Here is a 13344-nt window from a genome sequence, read left to right as displayed (position 1 = left end):
TCTATAACACTTGATCCCCACCCACCCCACCTCCTGCTTCTTTTATGGTGACAGGCAAAGAAAGAGACCAGAGTCTGGCAGCATACGAAGAGCTTTCCGTCAAAGTGACAGCCACGGGCTGCCCAGCTCCCTGGGAGAACCAGTCCCACCAGGAGCTGTGGCCAGTTCACGTCCCTCCTCACAACCCATTATGAGCCAAAGTCTCCCGAAAGAGGTACCAGATGCATCTTCCATCAGTGGCCATGGGAGCCTCAATTCGCTCAGCCGACATGCCTCTCTGAAGAACAGGATAGATAGCCCCCACATCCGGAAAAATGTGACCACTGGAAGGTCAAAGAGCTTTAATAACCACCGGCCCATGGACCCTGAAGTCATTGCACAGGTAATAAGAAGCTAGGCCAGGTTGAGGTAAGATGGGGCTTAACTTGCATACAGTGGTAAACAAATATCTCCACCCCATGTTACCCATTCTGTTAAAAAAAATCTCCTTTGTGAATTTTGATGTTGACTATTCACTAAAACATTCATCTAATACTCAAATATGTTCCAGCTGTTCTGTGAATGTTGTATATTTAGCAACATGTGTTATTTGATATCAATATTTTATATTTTGCTTCAGTATTTGCTTCAGATCAGGAAGCGTCCCCTTAGAGGTGATCAAAACAAGTCAAGTTTTGAATTCTGAGGTAACCTCTGAATTTTTAAAATTCGAACATTTAAATTTCTGTTCAGTTCTAAAACATCAGCTCGGTTTGTGATTGCTGCATGCCTAGTCAATCAAAAAAGCATGGAACAGCGCCTATGTTTAATCAACTTGAGACCAATTTTCAAAGATTCATAAGGGTTAGAAACTACCTGCATCAAAGCATCCCAGTTAAGATGCATTTGATTGAGAACCTTGGCTACATGACCAAATTTTGATAACATGTGACTCACTTAAACTTTGAGAGAAGACTGATTGTTTCTGCTCTTCACATGTCCATGAGGAAATTGCTAAAACGTAGAAATGGATAAAGCCATGGGAATTTAGTGCTCTTAGTTTAACCCATAGCAAAATACTAATGGCAGAGTATGTTTCCTGTTAGTTTTAGACAGTCTTCCCCAATCTGGTGTCCTCCAGATGTTTTGGACTACAACTCCCATGATTATGGTTTTAGAAAACATAAGCAGTTTTCATAGGCAATGTAGAACAGAGGGATCTGGCTAGATTCCTGTGCTTTGAGAAACAGAAGTCCTCTAAGGTAAGCAGAAAGCCATTTAACTTTGTCTTTTTCTGCTCATCCAGGACTTTGAGATACAAATGTGAAAGGGACCACAGACTGTCTAGAACTCCTGCATTTTTATATGGTGTATACCTGTTCCATTGAGTTTTATCATCTTGTATAATACACTCAAATCTCTTGCCACCCAAGGGATACACCTTGGTGAAAAGTGCATGGAAACATACCTGCTTTAACACTATATATCCTTTTTCCTACTGTTCTGTTTCTACAGTTGATAATGTTGGACCTTGCTGAAACTAACAGTCAGGGAATGAGGGCCATAACACCATCATAACCACTCTCCCCAGTCCTGTTTTTTATCTGAATTAAAAATCACATTTTATTTCTTCACTGTATGCTCTTTCCACTTATTGTCATCATCTTCATCATCTAACTCTGTTTCCCCTAAATCATTTGGGATAAATGTTGGCAAAGGCTTTGGTGAAAACAGAGCTATATGCAGTGCTAATATTCTATGCTTTCAGGAATCTGTGTTAGAATCTCAAAGCCCAGGATTTTTGAAAAACTGAGTTTTTGTTGCCTCTGTTTTGAACCCACAGCCCAGATCTGTTAGTTTGTATAATTGCACTTAGAGGTTAAGGGATCATGAAAAGAACACAACAATCTATCCTGTTTCCATGGAATTTTTGTAGTAGCTTTTCTTTTGCTTCTCAGTTTCAGTCAGTGATAAGGAGCTACCTTCAAACAAAGCACATCTCATTGTTTCTGTTGGCAGGGATAGGGGATGGTTTCACTGGTGTGTACACAGCTGTGGCTGGATGTGGGCGCTGAGACTTTTAGACCATGTTAGCGTAAAGCCATCATGTGATTCCCCTCCTCCTCTAATTTTTGAAATAAGCACTGTTTTCGCAGAAGCTTGATAGTGCGACATTGGTCCAGAGTGGAACACAAGCCCACAAAAATGTGTTCCTTTTGACCACTAAGGAAGCCTTGCATATTTTTTTTCCTCAATTAACTACTCCATAGCCACATAATGTGTTTTCACCTTCTAAAAACCGAGCGGGAGTTTCTCTTCAGTGCAAAACTGGTTCACTACAAAAAAAATCATCTCATCGTGTCTGCAGTTGCAGAATATATTGGAAATTATTTGTTTAAATCTGCTCGAGACTTGAAGTATTCTGCCAGTCTTCAGAAATGACAATCCATCTAAGTCTGTCAGTGCTATGCTATGTGCTCAGAGAAGGTTTTGGTTCTTGGTTTCCTCTCCAACTGTAGGTGTACTGCACTTACATGCTTGGCCAGGTCTTCTGCTTTTCACTATGTGATGAATCTGTCAAAAGCTCACACGCACTTGAATCTCATATTACAAAGTTAGGCATTCCAAGAAAAGAAGTTAGGCTGAAACGGGGTGAAGGAACTCACTAGGCTATCAGATGCTGCTGTTGTTTGAATGTTTGGCTTTTATACCTCCTGGTTGTGTGCAATTACTTTTATTTCATTGTTTATTCTGCCTTAGGGCAGGTGTATAGAGATAGAGATAGAGATAGAGATAGAGATAGATACACACGCACACACCACTCACTTTAAAGGGGGGGAAACTATATAACCACTTAATTCTAAAGGGAGAGAAAGAAACTCTATTAAAACATCAGATAATAAAGTCCCTTCGAATACTAATAGATAATTCCTTGAAGCCCATTATCACAGCATCCAGAAATCTGGTCTTGGAAATAAGCAGGCACACATTGTCTTTATCTGTTGTTCCATGCCACCCATTGGGGTGTGGGGCATGAGACAGATTTCTTTTCCTGTCCAGTTATTTGTTGTAGGGCACTCAATATGAGCAGAACCAACCACCAAGTCATTTACCATTTGGGCTGCAATCCTGTGCCCATCATGCATTCTCATCTCACCTGTTTCAATAGCATATGATTCATGCTGGAGTTGATGCTGAACTGTTCATAAGGCATTTTAGATTCTTGGATTGTAAATAGAGGTCACCATTAGGGCTGGATCTTGGCTATACTAACCAGCCCTGGGAACAGGATCTAGCTTCTACAGTTTCTGCCTTGTCTATAATACATATTGTGGTCCTCTTCTGAAAAGCTGTCCTTTCCCCTTATGGTGCATTTCCTCCTTTCGTTTATATGAGAAGGCTGCATGTGGGTTATATCTTTTTGCAATGCTTTGAATGACATATAGCAGCCTCTCTTGCCTTTCAGTTAAATTCTGCTTTTATCCACCCTCCTCTTTTTGCCCTTATGTAATTTATTGTTTCCATAGGGAAATACACTCAATAAAAGAAAAATGGGCTGCATTAAATTAGAGCTCCCCTTTCATGTACTCTCAGGTGTCATTTCAAACAGTGTGAGCTACACCTCTTGCATTTGACACCAGTATCTCTGAAATCTGTGTTTTGCTTTAAGATCTTTTCAGACTGTGATGGGAGGAATCTGGTTACCGTCTTTGGTTCGTCCTCCTCCTTGACTGATTTACCTCCCTGTGTGCCTTAAAATGCCTATGAGGAAACGAAAATGTTGTAGCCAAGATGTGAGTCATGGAAACGCTAAATCATTTGAGCTCTCCAAGAATCATATTGCACCAGTCAAGGCCACATCTACAGCTGAACTTCTAAGCAAGCCTAGGTCATGATCCAGCCAAGATCTTAAAAAAAAAAGGGGGGGCTTGATGCTTGTTCCTAATTGTGACCTTTGCATTATTTCCTGCATCTTTCATGTGAAGCAAGAATGAAGTGTCATATAAGCAACATTTTTCATATATCTTTAGAATAGCAAGTGGCTTCAGTGAGGAAATGCTGATATGTGTCACGTTCCAGATTTAGAGTTGCATATTGCTCATTTGCCACATAGTTAGCAGCAAAATGGGTTTCTACTCTTTTTGAGGAGTCTGTTTTCTCAGGCATCATTCTTGTTCCTCTTATCCATCTCCTTGCTTTCCAAGCTATTATCTACCAGTGTTTCAGTCATTTCCTACCAGCCATCCGATCAGGGAAAAGGTTTAAAGAAAAGTGTTATTACCTGGAATGCACTCTGGACTGAAATTCCACAGCAATTTGTCTTGAGTACCACACATAAAGCCAACATCCCTACCAATGATAAAAGGCACCAAGCTCAGAATAAGATCATAGAGGCCTCTTGGTTTGCTGAGCTCTAGTTCTTAAGGTTTGAAAGAGAAGGCAATTGATGATCGGAAAGGAAGGAGGATATAGCTCCAGTCCACCCATTCAGCTTTATGAAAACATGTATAATCTAGCTAAAGTCTTCAACTCTAAATACAATAATTTTTTAGTTGGTTGGATGCCTGGCCTCATACAGTTAGCAACAGGCTGGTCCTCTGGCCACATAGTTTCCCACCCTGTCCATATTACCTTGCAGCGAAGTGTGATAGTGGGACTGGTCATGCCACTAGGAAGAGATTTTCCATGCCATATCATTCCTCTTACGACAGGAGCAGCATCTGCCACTGTCTGCTTTTGCTTAATATTTTTGAGACACCACAGAGAATTAGTCGAGCTGTTTTCTAGCTCCTTTAATTGCTTCCAACGTCTCTCTTTTGCAGGATATTGAAGCTACTATGAACTCTGCTCTGAATGAGCTGCGGGAGCTGGAAAGGCAAAGCAGCGTGAAGCACGCGCCAGATGTTGTCCTGGACACCCTGGAGCCGTTGAAAACCTCCCCTGTTGTGGCCCCCACCTCGGAGCCTTCCAGCCCATTGCATACTCAGATCCTCAAAGACTCTGAACCAGCTTTCCAGCGGAGTGCCAGCACGGCAAGCGACATTCCCTGCACCTTCAGGCCAGCAAAGTCCATCAAAATGGCCGCCCCGGTCAAACCTCCAGCAACCAGGCCAAAGCCTGCGGTTTTTCCCAAAACAAACACCACAAGCCCTGTGGTTGCCTCAGCATCTCAACAGTCTACTGACAAGTCCTGTACTGTCTGAACTTGAAAGTCTACTGTGAATATAGCAATTTTTTTGTTTTGTTTCAGATGAGGGGACCCTGTTAAGGAGATGTTAGAAATTTCTATTTAATTAGTACTGAACTTCTGCTGAAGATTAGTTTGGAAGTTACCATCGCCAGGGATTCTCCCGACAGGAAAGCCCCAACTAATTAAGTCTCATTTTGCACCTCCCATCACCTGTGATGCTAGGACATCACAGCTCTGTGTAGCCCGAGACATAGAAAGTCTTGTATCAGGTTGCTGTGAAATCAGTGAGGAAAAGGCAGAACTGAGTGGTAAACAGTCAATGCCTTGTTTGAGTGTCTGGTCACTAAGGGAAACCGTCAGGGTCATCATTTAGAGGTTAGCGGAAAAGACTTCTGTGCTTCAACCACTACAGGGATACAATACAATATTGTTCACCCATGGATGTTTTTGATCTCACTGGTTTAGATGGCCGGGTATGCCTGGGGCGTATTTTTGTGCACTATTACAGTGCATAATGGTGCCACACAAGGTCAGGTCAGTTTCCATTACAGCCTGCCTCATTTTTTTTCAGGGGTACATGTTCTCAGACATACGTTTTCTGTCCTGTGTTTAAAAAAGAAATCATGAAAAGTGCACAAGCTTAGCCTTGGTTTAAATGAGGCATATTACATGAACATATGCATGTGTTCATTTAAAGTTAAACTGATATTGCAGGGGAAATAAAGAGCATTAGAGCTTGCATGGTTAAACATCCCCTACTTATATCTTTGCTTGGTGCTTCCAGATCTAAAAGCAGCGCGAATGCTTTTGAAATGAGATTTTCAAACAGTGTCTCTAGAACAGCCTCTCTGCACTTTCATGGGCGCCCAGGAGACAAAACTGAAAACGTAGGTTAAATTTTGAAAACCAGCTACTACTGATCAGTCTTTCTCTGTCTCTCTTCTGGCATTTCCAAGTATGTACATCTTTAATCGTCTTTGCAAAATGAGATAGTTTCAGGCCAACCACTCCAGTTCTGAACAATCATAGACTCAAGATCTGGTAATCCTAGTTAGCAGCTTGACCCTGCTTGTCTCTGTCTCTCTCTTCTCTGCCCCATATCCCACACCCTCCTCAGCTTGTGGCTCAGTCTCCTATGAGCTTCTGATATGGCAGCATAGAGCAAATAAATTAAAAGCTGTTGTGGGACGTGGACATAGTCCAGTATTCAGCATATTTCTGTGCCAGGTCACCATGTCTATAAGTACAGACAGTAAAATGAATCATATTTACATCTGGCATTTACAGTGATGGACTGCAATTGTTCTGAATTCCAACAGACTGTATGGACTCATGTTTGCATTGAATGGGAATATATTTTTCAAGAGGGTAACCATTTTAAAAAAGAAGAAATGCAGACTTCATAAGCAACTGGGAATTTCTCTGCTGCCTCTATCACCACCAACCAAAGGAACAATGAATTAATATGGATTCCATCACCCTTCTTTGATCCTCAGCTGAGGGCAAGATAAGGAACTGAAATGTGTTTTCTTTCATGCGCTAGGTCTGAACTGCAGTCTGTTTTCTTGTGGTTTTATGAATGAAATCGTTGGTATTTGATATTTTAATAGAAGCAAAATACTTAATCTTATGTAAACAAAATTGCAGTAGTCTTCAGATTAATCTAAGGTTGTTAGTCAGACATTTTCTTTTAAGCTCCCTACAAGTTAGGGGGAAATTGTGTTGTTTTTTTAAAATTATGTCTAAAAAGACTTGACAATCTCACAAATGGTGGTAGAAACAAAACCATGTAAAATGTTTTTTGTCTTTTTTTAATGGAGGGGCAGTTCTGTTCCTTAACATTTTACTAGCTGTTGCCTTTTAAATACACAGACATCACCCACCCGCCCACCTCACTCCCTGGTATGTGTGTCCACATTACCTCTGCATCTTGGACCTTGGCCAGCTCAAGTGAAAGACCTGAGCGCTGCAACCTGATCATTCATTCTCAGGGTGGGACAGACTTCTAATCCAGGAATCTTAATTCTTTATTATTGCTGCTTCTGCTTCTTCTTTTTTAAGAGAATAGTGTTTCACTCAGGCAAAACTACTGTTTTTTTTAGTTTTGTAAGTTCATGTTAGGGTTGCCAGCTTCTTGGCCAGAGCAGGGCTTCTGTGCCTATAGCAGCAACACGACAGTTTAGTTAGGTGCAACCTTTCCCTTTCCTGCAGCACACTTTAACTACTGTCATTGAAGGCACATGGGGCTCCCTTTAGCACAAGGCATTAGCAGGCCTAGTGTTATGTCGCTACCCAAGGTGGGGTGCAGGGATGGAGGCAGAATTTATTCATAGGAAAGCTATTGAGCACATGCTAGCAATGCCTTATTTTGTCTAGGTTTTATACCATGCCTTGTACCAGTGAAGGGCATGCCGGCCACCCAAGGCACATTGGAACAAAATGAGATTTCACGTCTTCAAAGTGTTTTGGTATATGGGTGCAAACTGGCAAAAAATAATGATTAATGGCTTGATATTTTTATGACCTTTCTGTATATAACTTGCTTTTTTTTTCTTTTTTGGCTGAACTCAGCACTAGGGAGGACCTACTAAAAAGGAAGTAGAAATGTCAAAGGATGTACACCATATCATATGCTATCCAACCGGAATTTTAAAACATGCACCATGATCTATATTGAACATATATATGTGAAAACAACCTTCCACAGGCAAGCTCCAAGGAATGTTCAATTTTTTTAAATATTAAAAATATTGCTTAAATTGCTTAGTTTAAAATCTCTAAGTTAGGCAGTTTGGTTCAGTTTCTCTTGTATAGATTTTCATGCCCTTGTGCTAATGGAAAGGGCACTTCCCACATATCTCTGGTACATGAATTACTGTGGTTAGGGCAGTCTTTGCCAACCCGGAGTCCTCCAAATGCTTTGAACTACAACTCCCATCTGCCCCAGCCAGCCCATGGAGTTGCAGTCCAAAACATCTGGAGGGTACCAGGTTGGCAAATTCTGATTTAGGGCATATCTACATTACAAACATGCCCATACACAACATACAGATACTCAGGTTCACTGGAAAGAGGGCATTACTTTTTAAAAAAAAAACAAAAAACAACAACACCAAAACCTGATTTTTGCTGTAGTCCCATTCAGTTTCCCGGGAATCTGCACTGAATACAGTGGGACTTCTTGCCAAATGACCCTGCAGAGGATTGTTCTGTTCATCTGTGGTTTAGATATGCCCATAAAATGCAGCTTCACCTACCAGCGTGAGATACAAAGCCAAAAGTCGATGTAATTTAGTGTCTTAGGCAAGACCAGCATTTAACAAATAGATGGAGGTAATACGTAGACATTATAGAGGGTAATAAAAGCATTTTAGCTGACAATCTGGAGTTTGTGTACTTGTAACTTGGCAACTAAATTCTTATTTCTTCCAGCTGACCATAGAATAATGTATTTCACTTACTGTTAAGCATCTCACTTTCTTTCAAATGGTGGTTATCTAAATGCCCCTTTCAACCTCTAGGCTCAGATACACATGCTAATACATTGAAATATCACACCTTCACACACCCACACACCCCAATGCTAAAACATCGCGTTTCCCTTATATCTCTATTGACTGAATGGTGAAGCACTGGATATTAAATAACACTGTGATCATGAACAAATCTATCCTTTACATACTTATTGAGGGGGGCGGGTATCCCCCCAAACCCTCATTCTCTTACTAATATACAATTGTTTGAATAATATTCTGTTCAGGTAACATCCTGCCCCACCCCCAATAGAAAGTAGAAATGCCCGATGTGAAACAAAGCAGGGACTTTTGCTCTTCCTACAGCCATGGCCAATGGCATTTAGCTTTCTTTTGATGAGCCTCTACAAAGGTTGGGCCCCCTGGCTGGGCGAAAGTCAGAATTTCCCTGAAGCCACCATTGCTGCCCACAAGGTTCAGTCCTCCAAAGATTTATGTCTCTGCATAACAGTGCATAATGTCCGTATTTGTAACTCTCTGTAACTTTTCACTTGAACAGAGCACTGTTATTTGAGACCAGCACAACTGCATCTCAACTGTCATTCTGACACTGATTTTGGGCTGCAGGTGACATCAGTTGCCCATCTTCTCCAAATTGCTCCCCCTATTAATGATCTGAAACAGGGGGAGCATACCAGGGAGAAGAGAGACCCTCCACAGTTGAACCGCCCCAGTATCATTCTCCCTTTGGAGTTTGCTAGGGAGCCCAGGGTCTCTCATTTCCTCTAACATGTCTGCCTCCTATGCCTTCATCTGGTCTGCTTCTGGATTGTTTAAAGAGGAAAGGGAAAGATTTTGTCTGATCATATCCTTCACTGGTTTGGACTTCGCTCCCAAGGTGCTGGTATCTCCCGATTCTGGTATCTGGCCCTGTTGCATGGAAAACACTAGAGCCTCATGAATGTAGCCATTCTCTTTGATAACAAATTTTAGCTGACATGTTTTCTGGGTCACAGTCCAAAGGGCTGAACACCTTTCAGCACTAATCTTTCCTTTCACTGACTTTTCTAGGGTATAATGTATACTGTGCTTTAAAATACAGCAAGCTTTCAGTAGGGTAGCTACAAAACTATAATGAAATACGTACCTAAGACACAGGGAGGAAACTGAGAACCAAGTTGCTCTTTGCTTATAAGCCTGCAAAGTCATATATGAGACACGTTTACCTGGAAAGTCTCTGGCTTGAGTGTCTTTTAGGATGCAATTTCTCAAAAGTGCAACACGTACGTGTGTGTCATGCAAATGGTTTGGATGTAAATGTGGTGCTAAATTGTCTCAGACATGACTAGGAAAGATGGGTCCTAAAAATTTGTATTCCTGAGGAGATTTCTGCCTTGCTTATAGCTTTATGAATAGCTTCTAGAAATGTTTTCCCACCTCAGATAATTATGAATGAAGCTTGGACCGCACAATGCTTTGGAAAAGTCAATCTTGCCTCTCTGCTGCATAGCGCACAATCAAATATGCACGTGCAGTAGCTGCTTTTCGGAGGTTTCAACAACTTTTCCTGTTTGAATGCTTAAATGCAAAAGAAGCAAAATGTAATAGAAATTTCCATCATAGTTGATCTGGCAAGCATGAGGGAGTCTATTTAAGGGTCTGGGTTAATGCTTCTTTAAAATAAAATAATAAACAATGTGTGAGCTTCCAATGCAAATATTTCCATATATTTTTTTTTATTAAAAAAATGCAATCTTAGAATCACCTTTGAACCAATATCTTTTAGGCTGTGTTTTCTTCTGTACGAGTGAGATGGTCCATATGATGGAAATAAAGCTTCAAGTTATAGTGGCACTAGCAAGATTTCTCTCTCTCTGGAAGTTGAAGGCTATAATCTGCCTAAACAGAGCTTCCTGGATTGGGCTCTGTGGGTGCCAAATTGCTAGAGCAATATACTTAAAATATGAACAGGTGACGTAAAAGACAGTAATCCATGTAGCCAAAATGCTAACGCATATATATATTTGAAAAAGGAATGGCAGTGATGTCTTTATTCTACTGTATGTAACACAGTTCAGTTGCACAGTCTAACAGTCTTCAATTTTTATGTTTTAAAATCTAATCCTGCAAAGTCAGGTTTGGGTCCATTCAGTGCATTAGATTATATGGGTTGTTGTTGTTTTTAAATTAACAACTGTTGTTTTAATGAGTTTGGAATGAAATGTTCTTGTTTTAAAAGCAATTTTCCATTTGTTTATCTTCTACACCAATCTATATATATGGTGTATATATTTTCCTTTCAAAGTAAAAAGAAAAAGAAAAAAAACCCAAGCGAACTGTAAAATTGTACTTTGTATATATACTACTATGTACAATATTGGAGGTACATCTCTTCTTTCTTTTTGGTACAGTATTGTACAGTATTAGAGGAGTAAATGTGTTGGAACTGTTAAATCTGTGCTGAGGGGAAACAAATATATCTGTTGTCATTAGCAATAGTTTTGGAAAAATAAATGTTTGGGTATGGTGGAAGTGCTGGCCTACAGACAAACCTGTCTGATGTCTGTTCTGTGTGAAATATGTTTGTTTATTTACTATTACATTCACAACCCACCTTTCCTCCAAGGAGCTGAAGGTGGGATATGAGGTTTTCCAGTTTCCCATTTTATCTTCACCCCAATCCTGTGAGGTACATGAGAGCAGAAGAGGGGCTGCTGGATCAAGCCAATGGCCCCTCCAGTCCAATGTTCTCATCATGTCCAACCAGATGCCTATGGGAAGCCAGGAAGCAGCAGCTGAGCTCAACAACACTCTCCCCAGCAATGATTCCCAGCGATTGGCATTCAGAGCCTTCCTGCCTTCAACAGTGAAGGTAGAACATAGCCATTGATCACTTTGTGCTCCATGAATGTGTATAATTCTCTTTTTAAGACATCCAAGTTGATGGCATTCACTACCCTTGTAGGAGGCAATTTCACAGTTTGCGCTGCAGATAGGATAGGCCAAGAGACAGTAACTGTCTGAATGGGGACCTCAACCCAGGGATTAGCTCTGCTTTGCTGAAACAGAAGGGCTACAAATTGGAACTACAAGTAAAACCTCTGGTCATGGCAATCATGGACCTAATTTTTGCATCTTACCTTTGCGCAATGTATTTACATCTTGACCATAGATCAAGAGTAGTGGCAAGGGGGGGTGAGCAACCACTTCTGTAAAGATGTAGGGGGAGAAGCAGCCCCCATGTTGTATGCTGGTTGCGCAGTGATGTAACTGTATGGTAGAGAACTAACCAAAGAATTGACCATATGCTTCTCTCCTCTGAGTTGGCAATGCAGTTTAAAAATATCTAAAGATATAACCCATGGGCATCTTGCTTTCTTTTACCACTGAGTCTTCAGTGAGGCCCCAACAACTGGCTATGAATCTGCTGCTATTATTTCCACTGAGTTCATTCTGATGATTCACATACAGATAAACTGCCAATACATTCATATGGGATGGGACTTGCAACCATGCTAAGCCAATGTCTGCTTTGCCTCGCACAGCTGCAATCTGCTTCCTGCTTCAGTCCTGATTTAAGCATTCTGAGAACTGGAGGGTGAATCCCCATGCGGCATGGAAGGCAGTCATCCATAAGAGGAAAATGACTGGCATTGTTTTGGGGGGAATCTCAGCTAGGTGTTTGTTAACAGAAGCCCGCAGGGAGATACTGTCAGCATGATCCACATAAAGGAAAAACAGATGGGTTGGGGAGGCGGAATCAGCAAGATTCTGGAGCAGGGTGGCAGTGGGGAAATACAGGGAAATTGATCTGAAGGCAACTGATGTGCTTCCGTGTTTGAAGCTCAGCAGGGCTAGACATGACCGCAACTGAATGGGAAACCACCTAAAACAGCCCCGAGAGGGTAAGAGAAAAAATAATCAAATAAATCAAATGCATTAACAAAATCCCACTCCTGAAGGCAATCCTTCAGGGATGGCTTAGCATATCAGGCTTCTTTGATCTCCTGTGTCAACAAATGGTTCATGTGGCTCGCTGACTGAGAGTTGCTTATCTCTGAGATGCTCCTACAGTGGCTTGGATAATGCTTACATGACTCAACTACTTGGCAGAGCCTGTTGATGTAGGTCTTTCCAGCAGGGTGCCAATTTCTTTGGAGAGGCTTGTGTGATTGCTCCTACCCATTCCAGTCCTATGGGAGATGGGTCATTCATGGGTTCACCCAGCCATGCAGGAGCTGTCAATCATAAATTATTCCCAGGTGGGAGGACACTGAAAAAGCATCCCTGTGTGTTCTGAGAATCTGAGATGGAGCTGACTTTGCCAGAGGGTTAAAAGGAAAGCTGAATTTCACACTGAAGGTATTATTATTATTATTATTATTATTATTATTATTATTATTATTGCTTGTTAATCACTTGCTTCAGAAAGGACTGCAAGCGACTTGCAACATATTTAAAAACATAAACATTTAAGCCCTAATCATTGTTGGTTGAAATCTGAGAACATTTAATGAAGATTTGAACGTCCAGGGAGGAAGGATTTGATGACCTACCTTCCACCTTCTCATATTAGCGCTCCTATTCTGGTTCCCCAACCGCAATGACCCCCCACTGCTCTGTCTCCGTGCCCTCCTGTACTATCCTGTGTGTCACTGTTCTTTAGTCCTAAGCAAGGAAAGCCCATTTCTTACAAGGAGG

At 41.2% G+C, this 13344-nt stretch overlaps 1 protein-coding gene across 7 annotated transcripts in view; it reads left to right on the top strand.

Annotated features, from left to right (window-relative positions):
• SRGAP2 (SLIT-ROBO Rho GTPase activating protein 2) overlaps window positions 1-11194 on the top strand; it is a 200819-nt gene extending 189625 nt beyond the window's left edge. For 6 of the 7 annotated variants that reach the window (XM_081865210.1, XM_081865209.1, XM_081865208.1 and 3 more), the window contains 2 exons: window positions 55-382; window positions 4803-11194. In XM_081865210.1, coding sequence (XP_081721336.1) covers window positions 55-382; window positions 4803-5183 — 709 coding nt within the window. In that variant the 3' untranslated portion in view covers window positions 5184-11194. Of the gene's footprint in view, window positions 1-54; window positions 383-619; window positions 687-4802 lie in introns of all 7 variants that reach the window. The other variant, XM_081865211.1, reaches the window with a different exon arrangement.
• The last annotated feature ends 2150 nt before the right edge of the window (window positions 11195-13344 follow it).

Source organism: Podarcis erhardii, assembly GCF_964252035.2.
Source record: "Podarcis erhardii genome assembly, chromosome: 6".
Taxonomy (NCBI): domain Eukaryota; kingdom Metazoa; phylum Chordata; class Lepidosauria; order Squamata; family Lacertidae; genus Podarcis; species Podarcis erhardii.
Note: the sequence above shows the minus strand (reverse complement) of the source record. Positions and strands in the feature narration are given on the sequence as shown.